We start from the raw sequence: 25,669 nt of genomic DNA, 5'->3' as shown, positions 1-25,669 counted from the left end.
ATCTTCAGTTGGAGGCCCGCCTGGCCTACAGAGTGAGTTCCAGGACAAAGAGAGCTACACACAGAAACACTGAATTGAAAAAGTAAAAGAATAATAAGAAATATATAATTACAATTTTTCATTTATGCACACCCTCACTAGCTCTCTCCCTCTTCATCTTTTTGTTTTAAAGATTTATTTATTTTTTATATATAACTACGCTGTTAACTGTCTTCAGTCACACCCGAAGAGGGCATCAGATCCCATTTCAGATAGTTGTGAGCAACCACCTGGTTGCCACGATTAGAACTCAGGACCTCTGGAAGGGCACTGAGTGCTCTTAACCACTAAGCCATCTCTCTTTCCCTCTCCCTCTCCCTCTTTTGTTCTCTCTCTTCCTATCTCTCCATCCCTGTCTCTGTACCTGTTCATCTCTCTTCCTCTCTCTCTCTCTCTCTCTCTCTCTCTCTCTCTCTCTCTCTCTCTCTCTCTCTCTGTGTGTGTGTGTGTGTGTGTGTGTGTGTGTCTGTGTCTGTGTGTTTGCAGTCAAGTGCATGGCCTTGACTTTCACATTTCACTAGAGGGGTCCCAAAGATCAAATTCAGTTTTTTTTTCCTCCACAAAACCCCCTCGAATTCAGTTTTAAAAAGTAGATGGGCGGGCACATGACTTTAATCAGTATATAGAGGAGGCAGAGGCAGGGGGATCTCTATGAATTGGAGGATTAACTGGGCAATCAGTTAATTAACTGGGTAGTCAGTTTCAGAAAATCCAGAGCTATTTAGAGATACCCTGTCTTGAAAAGCAAAATAAAACAAAATTTAGATTATCAGAATTGTATTTCACCACATTTCCCCACTGAATGCCATGGCTGTCCATAAAAGGTCTGGTTTGGTTTGTTTCAGGTTTATTTATGTCATTTTAATTTCTATGAGTATTTATTGCCCTGATGTGTGTGCATCATATGTATGCCTGATGCCCTCAGAGTTCAGAAGATGGTATGACCTAAAAGTAGACTTTCTGATGATTGTGAGCCATTTTCTATGTAAATGCTGGACACAGAATCCAGATCCAAGGACAGCTGCTCCTAACCCCTGAGTCACCTCCCCAGACAGTTTCCCCTCCTGATACCCAAGGAGTTTCTGTATGGAGTGTTGGCTGTCCAGGAACCCCCTCCGTAGACCAGGCTAGCCCCAGAGATCCACCTCTTTCTATGTCCTGAGTGCTGGGGAGTTAAAGGCTTGTGCTAACACCACTAGGCTTTTGAAATTTAACCCTGTCTTTCCCAGATCCAACATATGGTATCATAGTAGTTTTGAACTCAACAGAGCTGTGCCTGCTTAGTGATGGGATTAAAGGTGTGTCGCCACACCCTGCTCTAAACACTATTTAAGCACAGAACAAGAGAGGAAGTTCCAGAGCCTTCTGCTCCATCCAACTCACCAAGTTGGTATTCAAGCTCTGCTAACCTTCCAATTCCTCCATCCTCAAACTCAGGAAGGGCCAGCTCTTCTCTCCTTCCCTTCCCTGAGCTCTGGATAGGCTCTAAGCCTGATCCAGCCCAATTCCAGTGTGTTAACTCTGCCCTTATCTAAGCTCATAGACCCTCTTGCCAGGATGCAGGAATCCTGGGTACTGGGCACACTCACCCTGATATTTGGCCTGATATCCAGTCTGCAAGGAGTAAGCGGCAATGAGGTAAGCAAAACTCTTTGGTTTTGGAGGACTCCATGAGGCAGAGGCTTCCCTTCGAGCCCAGTCTCAGCCTTTCCATGTCAGGAATTCACTTAACCACTGGCAATCGTTAACTTTTTTCTGTTCTGTTCTGGGAAAAAGGAGGGAGGGACCTCTGAGGGAGGCCCTTGGGAAACCTGGTCCTGTAGTCATGGCAGGACTGTGTGGTTACCGGAGTATTTGTCCCACGTAGAGCCGTGAATATAATGTTTGAGCCCTGTTTTAGTCTTGATATGTCTTATTACACTCTGAGTCAGATTGAGGCACCTGACTTGCTTGTCTGGGTGAGGAGAATTTCCTTCCCTGTTGCCTTAAGGCTGGTGACCTTGGGGTGTACTTCATTGCCTCTATTAGGCACATATCTGATTGTGTAGGAGGGCGTGGAGGCTACTGGAATGATCTTTACCGAAGCCAAAGCTGCCTTCCTTGTCTTCATTCCTTGGCACAGGGTCTACTTCTAGCTGCCCTAGAAACTGTGGAGTTCTCAGATTGGAGGCATACTCCACCACACATGGCAATGGTACTTGATGCAGTACTGCTATGGTCAGCATGGGATTCTGTATGGAGACCGTGGGTGCATCAAAATACTGAAGAATACAGGGCACGGGTTTCCCACGGGGACCTGAGGATGGATAGGACATGAGTGTGTTTAGTGAACTCCCAGAGTTGTCTCTACTGCTGACAGTGACTGGTGGGTGTATGGGAAGTGAGGGGCTGAGGTTGTCCCTGGGGGAGGGGGGCTGTGGAGCTAAGGATCCACTAAAAGTGGCTTCCTAGACCAAGTTCTAATGATGTGTGTGGAATCCAAGGGTAGTGGGGCATATCTTTAATTCGGAGGTCTTTGGCAGAGATCTGTAGATCTCCATATTGCAGGCGAGCCAGGGTAACACGGTGATCCCCTTGCCTGTCTCAATAAGAAAAAGGGTGAAGGAGCTTCCTTGGTTCTTCAAGCCTTTAATCCCAGCTAGTGAGGGAGCAGAGAGAGGCTGCTGTTGTTGTCCTGGACATGGTAGTTGGAGGGACTGAGATTCTGAGATCCACGGTCTGGAACAGTGTCTGAGCAGAGAGTAGCCCCAGTTCTTTCTGAGGCAGATATTCCTTTACGGTATTAGGCCTCGCCTTGGCTTTATATCTCAAAGTCCTGCCTTCATTTGAGTTCTGTACTGATGGACATCAACTCCTGGTTTACCCACATCTCTCTGATTCATTGCACCGCTGGACAAGAATTCTAGCAACTGAGACCCAACTCCCAGGCTGTGACCCCTGACCTCTTTCTTTTTCCTCCCACAGACTGTGTGCAACGGGGAAGACTTGTAAGTATGGGACGTTGTCGATGACATCAGTAGGCAGTGGGGACTGGTATGTGCTCAGATTCTGCCCTGGATATGAGGACAGATATGTAATTCATATCACTTTTAATGAAACCACAGCCCCTGTCACCTTGCCAATGCTTGAGATCTGCTGGTCTGTAACACCTGCTAATTCCCAACCTTCCATGGTTGGGAGGGGGGAGACAAAAAAGATCTGTGTGGCACTCCTGCCTCCCCTGTAAGATCAGCAGATCACTCTGCCTGACGAAAAAGGGCCCCTTACTGCCATGGAGAACTCTGACCTCAGGTCTCAGGTCCACACACCAATTCCTGCCGGTGAACACAGGATAGATCTGTACCACACACCCACTGAGGGAGGCTTGCACTTGAGGTCCTAGGTGTCTGGGGAAGAAGGGATCCTTTCATTTGAGGCACGGATTTCATTGGTATATCCCCATTCCTGTTTGTCCTGACTAGACACTGCCCCAAAGGATTCATATTCTGTGAAAATGAATGCTGTCAGGAAAGCAAGAACTGGGATCCTGATACTGAACACTTCACGTAAGCCAAGGGCTTCATTCACTGAGGGCTGGATCCACTAGAATCAGGGTGGGTTGGGGAATGGAGGAGGTCCAGCAAGGGCATATGGCTTAGGCACTTATGACAATACCATCCCCTACCTCCCTAGCCTTGCACTGATCGTCTTTTGGGTCATCTTCGCCCTCCTGTGCATCTGTGGCCTTGTGATGTCCAACTGCAAAGGACTGCAGCATGACCTCAGACCAGCGGATAATCAGAGTCCTCCAAATACACCCTCCAAAGCTCCTCTAGAGAGCATTTGGGTCACCTCTGTGGATCCCCTACCAACCATTCGTAAGTTGGGTCTTTCTGTCCCAATAACTAATGTGTTTCATAGCCGGCTGCCCAACCTGCTTAAATGATGGTATGGAGCCTGGGGGACTATAGAGTGTCAAGGGCTCTTCCTACCATATTTGTCCTTTTTTTTTTGTACCAAGATATTAAGATAAACAAATGTGCCTCTTCTCCTGCAGGTTGTTCTGAATTCAACTGGGACTGAAACATGTCCTCCCTACAGCCTCAGGCCTGAAGGCCTAACTGTCCAGATGAGAGGGACTCGCTATGCAACCCTATCACCCACCTCACACAGAAACCTCTGGGAGGCAGCCAAAGACCATGGAACGACTGCATATCCCATCCTGTCTATTGTACTGTGATTGCATTGATTGTACTTTTATACCGCTATCCCTTTTTGTCATGAGAGCTAAACTAGATCTGTAATCTCTGTCACACAATAAAGGCTGTTGATTTTTTTAATAATTGGCGGAGTCTGTAGTGGATATAAAAAAGTCATTGGTCGTGGTCTTCCCATCTAGACTGGACAGCTCACTCTGCCATTCTAGAGCAGCAAGTCAGTGCCTGCAAGACAGTGAAGACTGAACTGGTCAGACTCTCTGAGACTTCTTCATCCATACCTGTGCTGAGAGGATCTCACTGCACCTCTATAGCAATGCAAAAACCACAGGTGCCAAGGTTCTGTCTGGCTGCTGAGTGCTGATGGGGACCTGTTCAGAGGCTAAGGAGACACTTCAGCTTCTTCCAATGGTGACAGACTGCCCTGAGCACCTGCTGGGAGGATGGAGAATCCAAGATGTGAAGGAAAGCTTAGACCTTGTGTTTCCTGGGATCTTGGGGACTCAAAAGAAATGAACTGGAAAGACAATACAATTCTACTCTATTCCTCTGACATGATTTGTTAACAAACCAGAACTGGATTGATCATGGGACTATTAGGGAGTAACAATTCAGAAAACAGCCTTCGAGAGAAGGTAAAGTTGGGAGAAGCTTGGAGAAGCATGAATAGAAATGTGTGCACTGAGGTCTAGGGAACACTTCTTTTCACCTCCTTTCCTAGAATCCCTTGGATGTAGTGGGGGGCTGACCCCACCTTGTACCTTCTGTTGAGAGTGGGTTCCAGGCATTAGCTACAGCCCACCCAAGGTGAACTCCTAAAGAGAAGAAGGGTTTGTCCAGAGGCTGAGGTAACGGAGGCCATCTTGGAGCTTGGAGTGTGCACAGGCTGTGGAAGGGAATGGAGACAGTTCCTGTTGGAGGTGCCTGGACACCTACTGTGGCCTTTACTGTGGTTCCTGAAGGGGGCTGACGGCCAATGTTTCTCTGCAGACAGACAGCACTAGGGAAACTCACTGCTTAGGTGTGCAGGTAGGGCAGGGGGCTGTCCTGGACTCACTCTGTAGAGCAGGCTGGCTTCAAGTGGGGATCCTCTGGCTGCCACAGAAGATGGCAAGACAGGGAATCCAGGGACATTCAGGTCTGATCGAGAGCAGTAGATGCTGACAAAATGTTACTGTGCAGGAAAAAGAAGTCGTGATGGAGGGAGTGTGGGTAGAAGGGTTTGTTTTGATGCGGGAGTCTTTCTAAAGGAGGAGGGAGAGCTCAGCCTCCTTCCCCCCACCATATTGAAGATGGTGTAGGGCTTTCCAATCAGTGCTTGGCCTGAGAGAGTGGCTCTCCTGAAGTTCAGTGGGTGGAAAATCATATTTAAAATGTGCATTCATCGGTGTGGGAGGGTCACAGGTCCCCCTGGTGTTTCAGATGGTTACGTCCTGCCATGCGGGTGTTGGGAATTGAACCTAAGTACTGGAAAGCAGCAGGCATTAATAACCACTGAGCCTTCTCTCCAGGCGTCTGACAGAGTCTGTTCCCACTCAGTTTCTAAGGGTTTAGAGAAGTGGGTGAGGGTTTAGAGAAGTCATGGTAGAGTTTGGGGATTCAGCTCAGTGGTAGAGCACTTGCATAGCAAGCGTAAGGCCCTGAATTCGGACCCCAGCACCGGAAAAAAAAAGAAAAAAGAAAAGAAAAGAAAAAAGAAGAGAAGTCATGGTGTCACAGGTGAGCCTACACTGTAGCGCTCTAAGCTCTGGTTGATCCACTCAACAACCAGTGTTGTTCTTGGCGATCATCTCATGCTACTGGCATCTCCAAAAGGCTGGGGTCCACACAATGAAGTAGACATCACCCATATCCTTTCAAAGGCTTTCTTCATGGTGCCAAGCCTCAGTTCTTTTGCATTACCTCTTCTGTCCTGGACCATCAACTACAACTGAAGCTGCACCTTCACCAACGGCCTTCCATGCTCTCTCACAATTCCAAGCCTCAGGTGTTCTTCATGACTGCTTTGTGCCTTCAAAACCAGTACCACCTGGGTGACTCTCACACATTAGCAAGTACAGCTGCAGCATGTGGTACAACCTTCGCTATCCATGAACACAGCAACTTTGAGCTCACTGGAAATACTTCCCCTCACGTCTGCGACAATGGTCTCTTCTTAATCACAGCTAATTTCTCAGCTCCAGTTAAACAATATCAGTCTTCCCTGTCATCCATTCTGTTTCTATCTGTGAAGCCAGAGCCATATGGAAGAACCAGCTGAGTTCTGCTGAGCGCCATCAAGACCTTGACACCCTCCCCCATTCCATTCCCAGCGTTCTGTTTCCCATGTCCCTCTCTGCCTGAGCTTTGATTTTCTGAACTTGCTCTGTAGACTGTCCTAGAACTAATAGATCTGCTGGGGTCAGTCTCCTGTAATGCTTATATTAAAGGTGTGTGTTATTATCCCTTGGATTAAGCCTTTCTTCACCTAGAGCCTGCTTTGTCCCACGATGGTCTTCAACTCATGTTCTGGGCATTTTCTCCTGGGATAAAAGGAGTGTACTGCCATGCCTGCATCTACATTTTGCTGGGTAGGATCTTACCCGAAGGTCAACAGTCAATTCAATTGAATAATCTTTATCACAGAATCTCAATACAATTTTAATCTCCTCCCCTCTCCTCTGACAAGAATACATGGAGGTTGGATGGATGCCAGACACTCACAGGAAATAACCCCTGTTCCATACTGCCATCAGGGACACGGGTACTAGACACTTCCCTTCATTTCTCCAGCCCACCCACCCCAACACTCTTGTCAACTACACAGGGTGTCTGGCCTTCTCCTCTTTGACGAGACCTAATTCCAGAGGGGGCTCCCGGTCTGGCAGGGTGGCAGGCAGCAGGGAATGAAGGACCACAGAAGTCTCTCTCAGGACACAGACAGACACAGTGGGGCCTGAACAGAGGTAGGAGGGCCAGAAATCCAACTTAGCAACAATTTCTCTCAAGAGGGCCAAAGTGTGAATGTTGTTGGGAAATATCAGCACTGTCCCAAGGGGATTCCAGCAAGAGGTGTACCCACTTCTCACCTTTTGAATCCCTAGCCTGAATCCCTAGCCTCAGTCTCCAGAGTTTTAAAATAGAGAGGGGATTCTCTGGGAACAGATCCCAATTGCACTTAGCCTGACTCTGGAAGCTTCGGATATTGAGTATTAAAGGAAACAAGGGATAATGAGAATCAGAGGCAGATAGTGGGAGAGAGACCACAGGACAATTCCTTGCAGGAGAATGAGGGAGCTTCAGGGTCCCTGAGACACAGTTGGTGAAGGAAACAGCAGGACAACAGAGGGGCCCAAATAGATGCCTTTGGAAGTGGTACCCATTAGGGCAGTAAAGTTGGAAAACAAAGACTGGGAGAGAAGTTGAGGCTGGGGAATCTCTCAGTCTGACAGGTAATAAAGGGACCAGAAATAAGGGGAGGCTTCCTAGGAGTTACCTGTATCCCACAGCCAAGTTACAGAGGACAGGGAACAGGGCATGTGAGATGCACATGGCATTCACAGCAGACCCTCAAGGGTCACCTTCCTGTGTCAGCAGACCAGACAGCAACTCAGTCACTAAGTCCTTATTCCTCTTCCTCTAGCCCAGAGGCCACACACATGTCCGTCTTCCACCCTTGTCAGTCACCCTACATCCACCAGTCTGCCTGCTCTCTTGTAAGGTCTCAGAGCCTCTCAAGTCATGACCTAAATACCTGGGCCCACCTCGTCGCTGTCCTATGCTCCTACCTGGTGGCCATATACTCACTCCCTGATTCTGAACATGAATCCCACCTGGCCTTCTCGTCGCCTTGAGGGCCACCAACTTTTAGTCCACGATGGACAAAGTGCTTAGCCACGAATTTTTCACCACCCCTTGGATAGAATTTAAAATTTTCATTTAAAGGGTATTTTATATGGGATAGATGTGGCACATGTGTATACTCCCCATTCTCTGGACACCTACGGGGTGTGTATCTTCAGTTGGAGGCCCGCCTGGCCTACATAGTGAGTCCAGGACAAAGAGCGCTACACACAGAAACACTGAATTGAAAAAGTAAAAGAATAATAAGAAATATTTACATTACACTTTTTCATTCATGCACACCCTCACTAGCTCCCTCCCTCTTCATCTTTTTGTTTTAAAGATTTATTTATTTTTTATATATAACTACGCTGTTAACTGTCTTCAGTCACACCAGAAGAGGGCCTCAGATCCCATTTCACATAGTTGTGATCCACCACCTGCTTGCCACGATGTCAACTCAGGACCTCTGGAAGAGCACTGAGTGCTCTTAACCACTGAGCCATCTCTCCAGCCCTCTCCCTCTCCACCTTTTGTTCTCCCTCTTCCTATCTCTCCATCCCCACTGAATCACCTGACTGGCCTTAAAGGTTTGTTTTGTTTAAGGTATATTTATGTCATTTTTATTTCTATGAGTATTGATTGGCCTCATGTATGTACACCATATGCATGCATGATGCCCTCAGAGTTCAGAAGATGGGATGATCTAAAAGTAGACTTTCAGATGATTATGAGCCATCTTCTATGAAGATGCTGGACACAGAATCCAGGTCCAAGGACAGCTGCTCCTAAGCCCTGAGTCACCTCCCCAGACACTTCCCCTCCTGACACCCAAAGGGTTTCTGTGTGAAGTCTTGGCTGTCCAGGAACCCCCTTCGTAGCCCAGGCTAGCCTCAGAGATCCACCTCTCTCTGTCCTGAGTGCTGGGGAATTAAAGGCTTGTGCTAACACCACTGGCTTTTGAAATTTAACCCTGGCTGTCCTGGATCCAATAGATTGTAGTTTTGAACTCACAGAGCTGTGCCTGCTTAGAGATGGGATTAAAGGTGTGTGGTCTTGCCCTGCTCTAAACACTATTTAAGCACAGAACGACAGACTAAGTTCTAGAGTGTTCTGCTCCATCCAACTCACCAAGTTGGTAAATCAAACTCTCTAACCTCCCAATTCCTCCAACCTCAAACTCAACAAGGCCAGCTCCTCTCTTCTTCTCTTCCCTTAGCTCTGGCTAGGCTCTAAGACCTGGTCCAGCCCAACACCACTGCTGGGCCCCATAGGTGGAGAGAAGTTGGTAAGGTCTTGCCCAGTTCCTGGGTCCTTACACATCTAAGATCATTGGCCCTCCAGCCAGGATGCAGGAAGCCTGGGTCCCAGGAGCCCTCACCGTGATCTTCGGAATACTATTGGGATTGCAAGGAGTAAGCTCCAATGAGGTAAGCAGGACTCTGTGACTTTGGAGGACTCTTTGGGGGCAGAGCCTTGCCTTGGAGCCCTGTCCCAGCTTTATCTTGACAGGAATTCCCTTAACCACAGGCATTGGTAAATTCCTTCCTACTCTGTTTGGGGAAAGTAGAAGTAGGGTCCACAAGGAGGCCCTGGGTAAACCTGGGTCCCTATTTTTGGCAGGACTGTGTTGTTAACTGGGAACTGGCTCCAAGCACAACCCTGAATAGGGGCTCTGACCCCCAGTTTAGCCTTTGCATGCCTCTGAGTCAGGCTGAGGATCCTTAGGTCTTGCCTGTCTGGATTAGGTGTCTCTGCTTCCCTGACCCTGCATGGCTGGTGACCTTGGGGTATAGTTTATTGGTTCACTCTGACTTATCTGCTTGTGTACCAGAGAGGTGGAGATTCTCTCACTTCTCTAATTAGTTTGAATTTGATCTCACAGTCAACATGGCTTCCTAGGCTGGGTGACCACCTGCTGTGATCTCAGGGAGGCAGGATTGGAGCTCTCTTTCTCTTCAAACTCTTTAAGTGACTTGGGTTGGCAGGTTTTCCTGAGAAGTGGTCAGAAGAAGCCTTTTAAACCTACAATCTTTTGGTTTCTTTTGTTTTTTGAGACATGGTTCCTCTAGCTGAGGATATACTAGAACTCGTTAGTCCAGGATGACTTCAACTCTGCCTCTGCCTCTGGAGTACTGGGATCAAATTTACAATCTTGGTTGATAATATTCTGGGTGGTGGGCCTGTGGTAAGTGACTTCCCAAGTCAGCTCCCCAGAACAGTGCCCATTGGCTGTTTGAAGCCCCTAATTCTCCATCCAAGGACACGTATGAGTGAACCCAGGTTCAAGACGATTCCCATCTGGGACCTCCCCATCCTTTTTGACCCTCTCTGCAGATCCAATTACAAGTGTTGTCAAAACACCAATCAGATCTGATAAATCCATGCTTACTAATATTCAGGCTCCCAACCATCGTGATCTGACCACATGGTTAAGGTGGGTCAGGGAATAATCCGGATCCAGATTATTAAACCTGTCATTTTTTTTTTTGACACAGGCTGACACTATGTAGATTGTACTAACTGAGAATTCACCATAGACTTGCATTGGTATCTCAGCATTGGAATTAAAAGGAGTTAGATGCTGGGTCTACCATGCCTGCCTTAACTGCTGTTTAAATGTAGTTAGCAGAGGAGCCCAGTGGTGTTAGCAGCACACACCTTTATTCCCTGCACTGGGGAGGCCGAGGCAGGTGGATCTGACTCCTAGGCCAGCTTGGTCTACAGAGCCTGTTCCAGGACAGCCAGGGGTGCACAGAGACATCTTGACTTGAAAAAAATACAGTCCAAGACAAGACAGTGTCATTTACACAAGTGGGGAGAGAAGAGAGAAGAGAGAGAGAGAGAGAGAGAGAGAGAGAGAGAGAGAGAGAGAGAGAGAAGAATGTAAGAATGGAGTAGGAGGGAGGAGGAGGGAGACGGGGAGGGAGGGAGGGAGGGAGGGAGAGAGGGAGGGAGGGAGGGGGGGAGAGAGCGAGAGAAAGGAGCATGTGTATGTGTTCCTGGGCCCTTGTGTCTTCATCTTACTGTACCCATCCTTACCAAACAACACAGGGACTGTGAGCATTGAGAGGAGATGACCCAGCTGTGACTGTCACCTATCCTTTCCTCTTCTTTTTAACAAGAGAAAGGCTATTGTAAGGATCATTAGAAAAGCCAAGCTGCCTTCCTAGTCTTCATTGGTTGGCACAGGGTCTATGTCTAGCTGCCCTAGAACCTGTGGAGTTGTCAGATTGGAGGCATGCACCACCACACATGGTGATGGTTTGAAGTGAAGTAGCCAGAGAGGGCAATGCCTTAATACCTGGAGGAAGAGAGTTCTAATTAAGAGCTTACACAGTACTGCTAATGACAGCATGGGATTCTGTATGGAGACCCTGAGCGTCTCAAAATACTGAAGGATACAGGGCAAGGGTTTGCAATGGGGACCTGAGGATGGATAGGACATGAGTGTGTTTAGTGAACTCCCAGAGTGGTGTCGACTGATGACAGTGAATCAAGGGTGTAGGTGCAACGTGGTGCTCAGGTTGCTTTCTGGGAGTCTCTAAATCTAAGGATCCACTATGGGAAGCTTCATAGGACAATTTCCAAGAGGGAGCCAGGGTTAGGGTGACCATCTTTAATCCAGAAGATGGAGGCAGAGACAAGTAGATCTCTGAATTCCAGGCTAGCCAGGACAAGCCAGGGAGACCCTTGCCTGTGTCAATACAAACTTGTTAGGGGGCTCCCTTGCTAAGTCAAGATTTCAAGCCTAGCACTTGGGTAGGCAGAGGTAGGCTTCTGTTTTTGAACCTGGACATGGTAGTTGGAGGGAGGGCCTGTCTGAAAGGATATACTATATCTAGCTTTAGTTCTTATTGAGACATAGTTTCTTGTTTCCTATATGGCCACACCTTGCCTGTGCAGCCATGGAGAGTCCAGCCTTCTCTTGAGTTCTGTACTAAATAGCAAGTACTATTGCCATGCTGAACAAGCACTCTAATATCCCAGACCCAACTCCCAGTCTTTGACCTCTGACCTCTGTCTTTTTCCTCCCACAGACTGTGAATAACTGTGAAGACCTGTAAGTATGGGATGTTGTCGATGATGTCAGTAAAGGCAAGGGGGTCAGGTGTGTGCTCAGATTCGGCCCTGGATAAGGTGACAGACACCTAATTACAATCACTTTGCTGAAACCACAGCCCCTGTCACCTTACCCAACCATGGGATCTGCAGGTCTGTAACTCTTGCTAATTCCCAACCTTCCATAGGTGGGAGGGGGGAGACAAATGGTCAGTATCGCACTCCTGCCTCCTGTGTAAGATCCTCAGCAGACCAGTCTGCCTGAGGAACAAGGGCACACTACTGCCATGGAGAACTGTGAACCCAGGTCTCAGGTCCATACCCCAATCCCTCCCAGGGAGCCCCAGAGGGATCTGTACCCCCACACACTAAGGGTGACTTGCACTTGAGGGCCTAGGTGTCTAGGAAAGCAGGGACGCTTTGCTTTGAGGCTGCGATGTCATCAGTATCTCCCCATGCTTGTTCGTCCTGACTAGACACTGCCCCAAAGGATTCGGATGCTGTGGGAATGAATGCTGTCAGGAAAGCAAGATCTTGGATCCTGAAAATGACCCCCTCAAGTAAGCACAGGTTCACCCCTCCAGGGCATCATTCACTGAGGGCTGGGTTCACCAGAGAGAGGGTGAGGGTGAGGGAGGGAGGAGGTTGAGCAAGGGAGCATGGCCTCGGCACTTATGACAATACCATGCCCACCTCCCTAGGATCGTGTTCATCACCTTATTGGTCATTATCGTCCTCCTGTGCATCTGTGGCCTTGTGATGTCCAAGTGCAAACGACTACACCATGACCTCAGAGCAGCTGATCATCAGACTCCTCCAGATGCACCCTCCATCGCGCCCCTAGAGAGCATTTGGGTCACCTCCTTGGATCCCCTACCAACCTACAGTCAGGTGGGACTTTCTGTCCCCATACCTAATGTGTTTCATAGCTGGCTGTCCAACCTGCTGAAATAATGCTTTGCAGGCTGAGGGACTATGGACTGGGAAGGGCTCTGCCAACGACATTTGTCCTTTTTATAAGCAGACTCCAAATAAAGCAAATGTGCCTCTTCTCCTGCAGGTTGTCCTGAACTCAACACGCACAGAACCACCTCCTCCCTACAGTCTTAGGCCTGAGCGCCCTACAGGCCAGAGGAGAGGGACTCGATATGCAACCATTTGAGCTATGTCACACACAAACCTCTTTCTTGCAGGAAGCCAAAGACCATGGAATGACTGCCCATCCCATCCTGTCATTTGTCCTTTGAATTAATTTATTGATTTTGTATACCACTGTCCCATCCCCTTTTGTCATGGGAACTATCCTGAATCTGTAATCTCTGTCCCAAAATAAAAGCTGTTCAATTTTAATAATTGGCGGAGTCTGTGGTGGATATAAAAAATCATTGGCTGTAGTCTTCAGTCTAGACTGGACAGCTCACTCTGCCATTCTAGAGCAGCGAGGCTGTGCCTGGAAGACAGTGAAGACTGAACTGGTCAGACTCTCTGAGACTTTTTCCTCCATACCTGTGCTGAGAGGATCTCACTGCACCTCTATAGCAATGCAAAAACCACAGGTGCCAAGGTTCTGTCTGGCTGCTGAGTGCTGATGGGGACCTGTTCAGAGGCTAAGGGGACACTTCAGCTTCTTCCAATGGTGACTGACTGACCTGAGCACCTGCTGGGAGGATGGAGAATCCAAGATGTGAAGGAAAGCTTAGACCTTGTGTTTCCTGGGATCTTGGGGGTCAAAAGAAATGAACTGGAAAGACAATACAATTCTACTCTATTCCTGTGACATGATTTCCTAGCAGACAAGAACAAGATTAATCATGGGACTTTTAGGGAGTAACAATTTAGAAAACAGCCTTCCAGAGAAGGTAAAGTTGGGAGAAGCCTGGAGAAGCATGAATAGAAATGTGTGGAGTGAGGTCTAGGGAACACTTCTTTTCACCTCCTTTCCTAGAATCCCTTGGATGTAGTGGGGGGCTGACCCCACCTTGTACCTTCTGTTGAGAGTGGGTTCCAGGCACTAATGCTACAGCCCACCCAAGGTGAACTCCTAAAGAGAAGAAGGGTTTGTCCAGAGGCTGAGGTACTGAGGCCATCTTGGAGCTTGGAGTGTCCACAGGCTGTGGAAGGGAATGGAGACAGTTCCTGTTGGAGGGGCCTGGACACCTACTGTTGTCTTTACTGTGGTTCCTGCAGGGGGCTGACGGCCAATGTTTCTCTGCAGACAGACAGCACTAGGGAAACTCACTGCTTAGGTGTGCAGGCAGGGCAGGGGGCTGTCCTGGACTCACTCTGTAGAGCAGGCTGGCTTCCAGTGCGGGATCCTCTGGCTGCCACAGAAGATGGCAAGACAGGGAATCCAGGGACATTCAGGCTCTGAGCGAGAGCAGTAGATGCTGACAAAATGTTACTGTGCAGGGAAAAGAAGTCGTGATGGAGGGAGTGTGGGTAGACAGGTTAGTTTTGATGTGGGAGTCTTTCTAAAGAAGGAGGGACTCCTCAGCCTCCTTCTCCCCCACCATATTGAAGATGGTCTAGGGCTTTCCAATCAGTGCTTGGCCTGCAGAGAATGGCTCTCCTGAAATTCATTGGCTGGAAAATCATGTTTAAAATGTGCATTCATCGGTGTTGTGGGAGGGTCACAGGTCCCCCTGGTGTTTCAGATGGTTATGAACTGCCATGCAGGTGTTGGGAATTGAACTTAAGTACTGACAAGTAGCAGGCATTAATAACCACTGAGCCTTCTCTGCAGGCGTCTGACAGAGTCTTTTCCCACTCAGTTTCAGAGGGTTTCGAGAAGTGGGTGAGGGTTTAGAGAAGTCATGGTGTCACAGGTGAGCCTACACTGTAGCGCTCTAAGCTCAGGTTGATCCACTGAACATCCACTGCTGTTGTTGGCGATCATCTCATATTACTGGCATCTCCACTATGCTGGGGTCCTCACAATGAAGTAGGCATCATCCATATCCTCTCATAGGCTCTCTTCATGGTGCCAAGCCTCAGTCCCTTTTCATGACCTCTTCTGTCCTGGACCATCAACTGCAACTGAAGCTGCACCTTCATCAACGGCCTTCCATGCTCTCTCACAATTCCAAGCCTCAGGTCTTCTTCATGACTGCTTTGTGCCCTCAAAACCAGTACCACCTGGGTGACCCTCACACATTAGCAAGTACAGCTGCAGCATGTGGTACAACCTTGGCTATCCCTGAACACAGCAACTTTGAGCTCACTGGAAATACTTCCCCTCACCTCAGCGACAATGGTCTCTTCTTAATCACAGCTCATTTCTCAGCTCCAGTTAAACAACATCAGTCGTCCCTGTCATCCATTCTGTTTCTATCTGGGAAGCCAGAGCCGCATGGAAGAACCAGCTGAGTTCTGCTGAGCGCCATCAAGACCGTGACCCGCTCCCCCATTCCATTTCCAGCGTTCTGTTTCCCATGTCCCTCTCTGCCTAAGCTTTGATTTCCTGGAACTTGCTCTGCAGGCTGTCCTGGAACTAATAGATCTGCAGGGCTCAGTCTCCTGTAACCCTGGCTTTCCTGGATCTAACATACGTTATCATAGTAATTTTGAACTCAGCAGAGCTGTGCCTACTTAGTGATGGGATAAAGGTGTGTCACCACGCCCTGCCCTAAACTCTGTTTAAGCACAGAACAACAGAGGCAATTCCAGAGTGTTCTGCTCCTTCTAACTCACCAAGTTGGTAAATCTAAGTTTGCTAACCTCCCAATTCCTCCATTCTCAAATTCCAGCAGGGCCAGCTCCTCTCTCCTTCCCTTCCCTGAGCTCTGGCTAGGCTCTAAGCCCTGATCCAGCCCAATTCCAGTGTGTTAACTCTGCATTTATCTAAGCTCCTAGGCCTCTTGCCAGGATGCAGGACTCCTGGGTCCTGGGCACACTCACTCTGAACTTTGGCCTGCTTTCCAACCTGCAAGGAGTAAGCAGCAATGAGGTAAGCAAAAGTCTTTGACTTTGGAGGACTCCATGAGGCAGAGGCTTTCCCTGGAGCCCAATGTCTCAGCCTTACCATGTCTGGAATTCCCTTAACCACTGGCAATCCATAACTTGTTTTCTGATCTGTTCTGGGAAAAAGGAGGGAGGGAACTCTGACGGAGGCCCTTCAGAAATCTGTGCCTGTAATCATGGCAGGATTGCGTTGTTACCTGAGTATTTTTCCCAAGTAGAGCCCTGAATAGAATGTTTAACCCCCGTTTTAGTCTTGATATGTCTTATTAAAGTCTGAGTCAGATTGAGGAACCTGACTTGCTTGTCTGGGTGAGTAGAATTTCCTTCCCTGTTGCCTTAAGGCTCGTGATCTTGGGGTGTAGTTCATTGCCCCTATTAGGCACCTATCTGAGTGTGTCGGAGGGAAGTGGAGGCTACTGGAATGATCTTTACCGAAGCCAAAGCTGCCTTCCTAGTCTTCATTGGATAGCACAGGGTCTGCTTCTAGCTGTCCTAGGAACTGTGGAGTTCTCAGATTGGAGGCATACCCCACCACACATGGCAATGGTTTGAGGTGAAGTAGCAATGCCTTGATACCTGGAGGAAGAGAGTCTGATTAAGACTTTATGCAGTACTGCTTTGGTCAGCATGGGATTCTGTATGGAGACCGTGGGTGTCTCAAAAGACTGAATATTACAAGGCAGGGGTTTCCCACGGGGACCTGAGGATGGATAAGACATGAGTATGTTTAGTGAACTCCCAGAGTTGTCTCTACTGATGACAGTGACTGGTGGGTGTATGGGAAGTGAGGGGCTTAGGTTGTCCCTGGGGGAGGGGAGCTGTGGAGCTAAGGATCCACTAAAGGTGGCTTCATAGGCCAAGTTCCAATGATGTGTGTGGAATCCAAGGGTAGTGGGGCATATCTTTAATTCAGAGGTCTTTGGCAAAGATCTGTAGATCTCCATATTCCTGGGCGAGCCAGGGTAACACGGTGATCCCCTTGCCTGTCTCAATAAGAAACGGGTGAAGGAGCTTCCCTGGTTCTTCAAGCCTTTAATCCCAGCTAGTGAGGGAGCAGAGAGAGGCTGCTGTTGTTGTCCTGGACATGGTAGTTGGAGGGACTGAGATTCTGAGACCCAATGTCTGGAGCAGTGTCTGAGCAGAGAGTAGCCCCAGTTCTTTCTGAGGCAGATATTCCTTTACGGTATTAGGCCTCGCCTTGGCTGTGTATCTTGAAGTCCTGCCTTCATTTGAGTTCTGTACTGATGGTCATCAACTCCTGGTTTACCCACGTCTACCTGATTCATTGCACCGCTGGACAAGCATTCAGCACCTGAGACCCAAGTGCCAGTCTGTGAACTCTGACCTCTGTCTTTTTCCTTCCGCAGACTGTATACAACTGGGAAGACTTGTAAGTATGGGACGTTGTCGATGATGTCAGTAAAGGCAGTGGGGATTGGTGTGTGCTCAGATTCTGTCCTGGATATGAGGAGAGATTTGTAATTCATATCACTTTTAATGAAACCACAGCCCTTATCACCTTGCCAAAGCTTGAGATCTGCTGGTCTGTAACTCCTGCTAATTCCCAAACTTCCATAGGTTGGAGGGGGGAGACAAAAATGATCTGTGTGGCACTCCTGCCTCTCCTGTAATATCCTCAGCAGATCACTCTGCCTGAAGAAAAAGGGCCCCTTACTGCCATGGAGAACTTGACCTCAGGTCTCAGGTCCACAGACCAATTCCTGCCGGTGAACCCAGGATAGATCTGTACCCCACACCCACTGAGGGAGGCTTGCACTTGAGGTCCTAGGTGTCTAGGTAAGCAGGGAACCTTTGGTTTGAGGCACCGATTTCATCAGTATCTCTCCATTCTTGTTTGTCTTCACTAGATACTGCCCCAAAGGATTCGGATGCTGTGACAATGAATGCTGTCAGGAAAGCAAGATCTGGGATCCTGATACTGAATGCTTTAAGTAAGCCCAGGGCTTCATCCACTGAGGGCTGGATTCATTAGAATCAGGGTGGGTTGGAGAATAGAGGAGGTCCAGCAAGGGCACATGGCTTAGGAACTTATGACAATACCATCCCCCACCTCCCTAGCATTGCACTGATCGTCTTTTGGATCATCTTCGCCCTCCTGTGCATCTGTGGCCTTGTCATGTCCAAGTGCAAAGGACTACAGCATGACCTCAGACCAGCAGATCATCAGACTCCTCCAGATGCACCCTCCAAAGATCCTCTAGAGAGCATTTGGGTCACCTCCGTGGATCCCCTACCAACCATTCGTAGTTTGGGTCTTTCTGTCCCAATACCTAATGTGTTTCATAGCCGGCTGTCCAACCTGCTTAAATAATGGTTTGGAGGCTGGGGGACTATAGACTGGGAACGGCTCTGCCCACCATATTTGTCCTTTTTTTACCGAGATATTAAGAAAAAGAAATGTGCCCGTTCTCCTGCAGGTTGTTCTGAATTCAACTGGGACTGAAACATGTCCTCCCTACAGCCTCAGGTCTGAGGGACCTACTGGCCAGATGAGAGGGACTCGCTATGGAACCCTTTGAGCTACCTCACACAAAAACCTCTTGGAGGAAGCCAAAGACCATGGAATGACTGCATATCCCATCCTGTCTATTGGGACTACTAGGGAGTAACAATTCAGAAAACAGCCTTCTAGAGAAGGTAAAGTTGGGAGAAAGCCTGGAGAAGCATGAATAGAAATGTGTGGAGTGAGGTCTAGGGAACACTTCTTTTCACCTCCTTTCCTAGAATCCCTTGGATGTAGTGGGGGGCTGACCCCACCTTGTACCTTCTGTTGAGAGTGGGTTCCAGGCATTAGCTACAGCCCACCCAAGGTGAACTCCTAAAGAGAAGAAGGGTTTGTCCAGAGGCTGAGGTACTGAGGCCATCTTGGAGCTTGGAGTGTGCACAGGCTGTGGAAGGGAATGGAGACAGTTCCTGTTGGAGGTGCCTGGACACCTACTGTGGTCTTTACTGTGGTTCCTGCAGGGGGCTGACGGCCAGTGTTTCTCTGCAGACAGACAGCACTAGGGAAACTCACTGCTTAGGTGTGCAGGCAGGGCAGGGGGCTGTCCTGGACTCACTCTGTAGAGCAGGCTGGCTTCAAGTGCGGGATCCTCTGGCTGCCACAGAAGATGGCAAGACAGGGAATCCAGGGACATTCAGGCTCTGAGCGAGAGCAGTAGATGCTGACAAAATGTTACTGTAGAGGGAAAAGAAGTCGTGATGGAGGGAGTGTGGGTAGACAGGTGGATGTGGGTGTCTTTCTTTCTTTCTTTCTTTTTTTTTTTTTGGTTCTTTTTTTCGGATTTGGGGACCGAACCCAGGGACTTGTGCTTCTTAGGCAAGTGCTCTACCCTTGAGCTAAATCCCCAACACCATGGGAGTTTTTCAAAATGAGGAGGGACACCTCAGCCTCCTTCCCCTCCACCATATTGAAGATGGTCTAGGGCTTTCCAATCAGTGCTTGTCCCGCAGTGAGTGGCTCTCCTGAAGTTCATTGGCTGGAATATCATGTTTAAAATGTGCATTCATCGGTGTGAGAGGGTCACAGGTCCCCCTGGTGCTTCAGATGGTTATGTCCTGCCATGTGGGTGTTGGGAATTGAACCTAAGTACTGCCAAGTAGCAGGCATTAATAACCAGTGAGCCCTCTCTCCAGGCCTGTGCGTGAGTCTGTTCCCACTCAGTTTCTACTGTGCCTGAGGGTTTAGAGAAGTCATGGTGTCACAGGTGAGCCTACACTGTAGCCCTCTATGCTCAGGTTGATCCACTCAACAACCACTGCTGTTCTTTGTGATCATCTCATGCTACTGGCATCTCCTATGTGCTGGTGTCCTCACATTGAAGTAGGCGTCACCCATATCCACTCTTCATGGTGCCAAGCCTCAGTTCCTTTGCATGACCTCTTCTGTCCTGGACCATCAACTGCAACTGAAGCTGCACCTGCATCAATGGCCTTCCATGCTCTCTCACAATTCCAAGCCTCAGGTGTTCTTCATGACTGCTTTGTGCCCTCAAAACCAGTACCACCTGGGTGACTCTCACACATTAGCAAGTACAGCTGCAGCATGTGGTACAACCTTGGCTATCCCTGAACACAGCAACTTTGAGCTCACTGGAAATACTTCCCCTCACCTCAGCGACAATGGTCTCTTCTTAATCACAGCTAATTTCTCAGCTCCAGTTAAACAACATCAGTCGTCCCTGTCATCCATTCTGTTTCTATCTGGGAAGCCAGAGCCGCATGGAAGAACCAGCTGAGTTCTGCTGAGCGCCATCAAGACCGTGACCCGCTCCCCCATTCCATTCCCAGCGTTCTGTTTCCCATGTCCCACTCTGCCTAAGCTTTGATTTCCTGGAACTTGCTCTGCAGGCTGTCCTGGAACTAATAGATCTGCAGGGCTCAGTCTCCTCTAACGCTTGTATTAAAGGTGTGTGTTATTATCCCTGGGATTAAGCCTTTCTTCACCTAGAGCCTGCTTTGTCCCAGGATGGTCTTGAACTCATGTCCTGGGCCTTAACTCCTGGGATAAAAGGTGTGTACCACCATGCCTGCGTCTACATTTTGCTGGGTAGGATTTTACCCGAAGGTAAACACACAATTAAATTCAATTATCTTTATCATAGAATTCAGCTCCATAGCACTTCCTGGTGCTCCTTTAGTACTCGAAGTGTACATATTTTTTTTTAATTTTTCCTTTTTCAGATTGCTAAGCTCATTGAAAAGTCTGTTCAAGAGAAATAACCAAAGAACAAAGATTTTGCTGAGACTTCCCATGTCAAAGAAATTTATCTGAGTCTCTTCCTCTGAGCCTGAGGTAGACTCCTCAGTCAAGGGCCAAAAGTAGCCACATTCTTCTAAACCAAAACAGTACATCTACAGTATCTAAGTCACATGTTGAAATACTTCACTGGAACCTCATGGCCCAAGTCTCAACAAGTCACATCAGTGTCAGTACAAACTTCTTCCATATTCCTACTAGGATGGCCCAATGATCCCCATTGAAAACCTTCCAGTGTTTGGATATTTAAAGCTCTAAAATCCATATTCATCCAAACAAAGGCATGTTCAGACGTATGACAGCAACAGCAATACCCCAGTTCTGGTACCGACTTCTCTGTTAGGTAGGGTTTCACCTCAGGGAACAGACACCATGACCAAGTCACCTCTATAAAGACATTACACTGGGGCTGGGTAACAGGTTCAGATGTCCAGTTCATATCATGGAGGCAGGAATATGGCAGCCCCAAGGCAGGCATACTGCAAGAAGAATGGAGGACTTCTTCATCTTCGTCAGAAACAAGCTGAACAGTAACTTCAAGCCAGATAGGATGAGGGTCCCCAAGCCAAATGTCACAGCAACATTCCTAGTCCAATCTCGAGAAAGTTTGCAATACTACCAATCTGGGCCAAGCACAGGCCAACCATCACACAAGAAAAACTTTCTGTTATCTCAATACAACTTTAATCTCCTCCCCTCTCTTCTGACAAGAATACATGGAGGTTGGATGGATGCCAGACACTCACAGGAAATAACCCCTGTTCCATACTGCCATCAATGACATGGGTACTAGACCCTTCCCTTCATTTCTCCAGCCCACACACCCCAACACTCTTGTCAACTACACAGGGTGTCTGGCCTTCTCCTCTTTCATGAGATGTAATTCCAGAGGGGGCTCCCGGTCTGGCAGGGTGGCAGGCAGCAGGGAATGAAGGACCACAGAAGTCTCTCTCAGGACACAGACAGACACAGTGGGGCCTGGGCAGAGGCCGGAGGGCCAGAAATCCAAGTTAGCAACAATTTCTCTCAAGAGGGCAGAAGTGTGAATGTTGTTGGGAAATATCAGCACTGTCCCAAGGGGGTTCCAGCATGAGGCACACCCTCCTCCCACCTTTTGAATCCCCAGCCTCAGTCTCCAGAGATTTAAAATAGAGACGGGATTCTCTGGGAACAGATCCCAATTGCACTTGGCCTGACTCTGGAAGGTTCTGATATTGAGTATTAAAGGAAACAAGGGATAATGAGAATCAGAGGCAGATAGAGGGAGAGAGACCACAGGACAATTCCTTGCAGGAGAATGAGGGAGCTGCAGGGTCCCTGAGACACAGTTGGTGATGGAAACAGCAGGACAAAAGAGGGGCCCAAATAGATGCCTTTGGAAGTGGCACCCATTAGGACAGTAAAGCTGGAAAACAAAGACTGGGAGAGAAGTTGAGGCTTGGAGAATCTCTTAGTATGACAGGTACTAAAGGGACCAGAAATAAGGGGAGGCTTCCTAGAAGTTACCTGTATCCCACAGCCAAGTTACAGAGGACAGGGAACAGGGGATGTGAGATTCACATAGCATTCACAGCAGAGCCTCCAAGGGTCACCTTTCTGTGTTACCAGACCAGACAGCAACTCAGTCACTGAGTCCTTATTCCTCTTCCTCTAGCTCAGATGCCACACACATGGCTGTCTTCCACCCTTGACAGTCACCGTACATCCACCAGTCTGCCTGTTTTCTCCTAAGGTCTCAGAGCATCTCAAGTCATGACCTATATACCTGGGACCACCTCGTCGCTGGCCTATGCTGTTACCTGGTGGCCATATACTCACTCCCTGATTCTCTACATGAATCCCACCTGGCCTGCTCATCGCCTTGAGGGCCACCAACTTTTAGGCCACAATGGACAAAGTGCTTAGCCACGATTTTTTCTTCAGACAGAAAGGAAAGATACCAACATCTCCCCACAAATTACAAAACAGAGGGAACACTAATAACCCAGTGCTGTGGGGAACGCTGTGCCAATGTGTTTCTTCCCCAACTCAGGGTCTTTTCCTCCTCTCTTGGTCAAAGCACAAAGGAATGACACCTTTTATGTGACACATACCCCATTATCCTTCTCCTGCACTGACTTGCCTTTCCACAGTCTCTGCCTCCTTCCCATCATATGCCTCCCTATCTCTGGGCAAGGACATCACCATTCAGTGTTGAGAGGATCTCTCCTGTTTTCTGTATTGATTTTGATTTCTTGAGACAGGGTTTCTCTGAGTAGCCTTGGTTATCCTCCAACTCCCTCTTGAGACCAGGCTAGCATTGAGCTCAAAGATCTGCCTACTTTGTCCTCCCACATTCTGGGACTAAAGCTGTGTTTCACCACCACTTGGATTGAATTAAAATTTTCATTTAAAGGGTATTTTATATGGGATAGATGTGGCACATGTGCTTAATCCCCATCCTCTGGAGACCTATGGGGTGTGTATCTTCAGTTGGAGACCCGCCTGGCCTACAGAGTGAGTTCCACAACAAAGAGAGCTACACACATAAACTCTGAATTGAAAAAGTAAAAGAATAATAAGAATTATTTCAGTTATAATTTTTCATTCATGCACACCCTCACTAGCTCTCTCCCTCTTCATCTTTTTGTTTTAAAGATTTATTTATTTTTTATATATAACTACGCTGTTAACTGTCTTCAGTCACACCAGAAGAGGGCATCTGATCCCATTTCACATAGTTGTGATCCACCACCTGCTTGCCCCGATGTCAACTCAGGACCTGTGGAAGAGCACTGAGTGCTCTTAACCACTGAGCCATCTCTCCAGGCCTCTCCCTCTCCCTCTTTTGTTCTCTCTCTTCCTATCTCTCCATCCCTGTCTCTGTCTCTGTTCCTCTCTCTCTCTCTCTCTCTCTCTCTCTCTCTCTCTCTCTGTGTGTGTGTTTGTGTGTGTGTGTGTGTGTGTGTATGTGTATGTGTGTGTGTCTGTGTCTGTGTGTCTGTGTTTGTGTGTTTGCAATCAAGTGCATGGCCTTGACTTTCTCATTTCACGAAAGGGGTCCCAAAGATCGAATTCAGTTTTTTTTTTTTCTCCACACAACCCCCTCGAATTCAGTATTAAAAAGTAGATGGACGGGGACATGACTTTGATCAGTATATAGAGGGGGCAGAGGCAGGGGGATCTCTATGAAGTGGAGGATCAACTGGGCAATCAGTTAATTAACTGGGTAGTCAGTTTCAGAAAATCCAGAGCTATTTAGAGATACCCTGTCTCTAAAAGCAAAATAAAACAAAATTTAGATTATCAGAATTGTATTTCAGCACATTTCCCCACTGAATGCCATGGCTGTCCATAAAAGGTCTGCTTTGGTTTGTTTCAGGTTCATTTATGTCATTTTAATTTGTATGAGTATTTATTGCCCTGATGTGTGTGCATCATATGTATGCCTGATGCCCTCAGAGTTCAGAAGATGGTATGACCTAAAAGTAGACTTTCTGATGACTGTGAGCCATCTTCTATGTAGATGCTGGACACAGAATCCAGATCCAAGGACAGCTGCTCCTAACCCCTGAGTCACCTCCCCAGACAGTTTCCCCTCCTGATATCCAAAGGGTTTCTGTATGGAGTGTTGGCTATCCAGGAACCCCCTCCGTAGACCAGGCTAGCCCCAGAGATTTACCTCTTTCTATGTCCTGAGTACTGATGAGGTAAAGGCTTGTGCTAACACCACTGGGCTTTTTAAATTTAACCCTGTCTTTCCGGGATCCAACATAGGGTATCATAGTAGTTTTGAACTCAACAGAGCTGTGCCTGCTTAGCGATGGGATTAAAGGTGTGTCGCCACACCCTGCTCTAAACACTATTTAAGCACAGAACAAGAGAGGAAGTTCCAGAGCATTCTGCTCCATCCAACTCACCAAGTTGGTTATTCAAGCTCTGCTAACCTCCCAATTCCTCCATCCTCAAACTCAGGAAGGGCCAGCTCCTCTCTCCTTCCCTTCCCTGAGCTCTGGATAGGCTCTAAGCCTGATCCAGCCCAATTCCAGTGTGTTAACTCTGCCCTTATCTAAGCTCATAGGCCCTCTTGCCAGGATGCAGGAATCCTGGGTCCTGGGCACACTCACTCTGATCTTTGGCCTGATATCCAGTCTGCAAGGAGTAAGCGGAAATGAGGTAAGCAAAACTCTTTGACTTTGGAGGACTCCCTGAGGCAGAAGCTTTCCTTGGAGCCCAGTCTCAGTCATACCATGTCAGGAATTCCCTTAACCATGGGCAATCGTTAACTTTTTTCTGTTCTGTTCTGGAAAAAAGGAGGGAGGGACCTCTGAGGGAGGCCCTTGGGAAACCTGGGGCTGTAGTCATGGCAGGACTGTGTTGTTACCTGAGTATTTGTCCCACGTAGAGCCGTGAATAGAATGTTTGACCCCCGTTTTAGTCTTGATATGTCTTATTACACTCTGAGTCAGATTGAGGCACCTGACTTGCTTGTCTGGGTGAGGAGAATTTCCTTCCCTGTTGCTTTAAGGCTGGTGACCTTGGGGTGTAGTTCATTGCCTCTATTAGGCACCTATCTGAGTGTGTAGGAGGGAAGTGGAGGCTACTGGAATGATCTTTACCGAAGCGAAAACTGCCTTCCTAGTCTTCATTGGTTGGCACATGGTCTACTTCTAGCTGCCCTAGAAAGTGTGGAGTTCTCAGATTTGAGGCATACTCCACCACACATGGCAATGGTACTTGATGCAGTACTGCTATGGTCAGCCTGGAATTCTGTATGGAGACCGTGTGTGCCTCAAAATACTGAAGAATACAGGGCACGGGTTTCCCACGG

The 25,669-nt window shown here is 48.1% G+C and overlaps 3 protein-coding genes across 3 annotated transcripts; all 3 read left to right on the top strand.

The window, feature by feature from the left end:
* Positions 1–1,596: 1,596 nt before the first annotated feature.
* Positions 1,597–4,101, top strand: LOC148003070 (transmembrane protein 92-like). The gene is made up of 4 exons (XM_087575169.1): positions 1,597–1,677; positions 3,004–3,026; positions 3,712–3,896; positions 4,076–4,101. The coding sequence occupies exons 1-4, from the start codon at positions 1,597–1,599 to the stop codon at positions 4,099–4,101; spliced, it is 315 nt and encodes a 104-aa protein (XP_087431295.1).
* A 5,305-nt stretch (positions 4,102–9,406) lies between these two features.
* Positions 9,407–13,073, top strand: LOC148003069 (transmembrane protein 92-like). The gene is made up of 4 exons (XM_087575167.1): positions 9,407–9,487; positions 12,098–12,120; positions 12,596–12,679; positions 12,821–13,073. Exons 1-4 carry the CDS (start codon positions 9,407–9,409, stop codon positions 13,071–13,073), a joined length of 441 nt encoding a protein of 146 aa, XP_087431293.1.
* A 2,911-nt stretch (positions 13,074–15,984) lies between these two features.
* On the top strand, positions 15,985–18,411 carry LOC148003068 (transmembrane protein 92-like). Its single transcript, XM_087575166.1, has 4 exons — positions 15,985–16,065; positions 17,447–17,469; positions 17,948–18,031; positions 18,159–18,411. The coding sequence occupies exons 1-4, from the start codon at positions 15,985–15,987 to the stop codon at positions 18,409–18,411; spliced, it is 441 nt and encodes a 146-aa protein (XP_087431292.1).
* Positions 18,412–25,669: the final 7,258 nt, after the last annotated feature.

The sequence above is a fragment of the Rattus norvegicus genome, chromosome 10, assembly GCF_021556685.1.
Source record: "Rattus norvegicus strain SHRSP/BbbUtx chromosome 10, alternate assembly SHRSP_T2T, whole genome shotgun sequence".
Taxonomy (NCBI): domain Eukaryota; kingdom Metazoa; phylum Chordata; class Mammalia; order Rodentia; family Muridae; genus Rattus; species Rattus norvegicus.
This window is presented reverse-complemented; position numbering and strand designations above follow the sequence as displayed.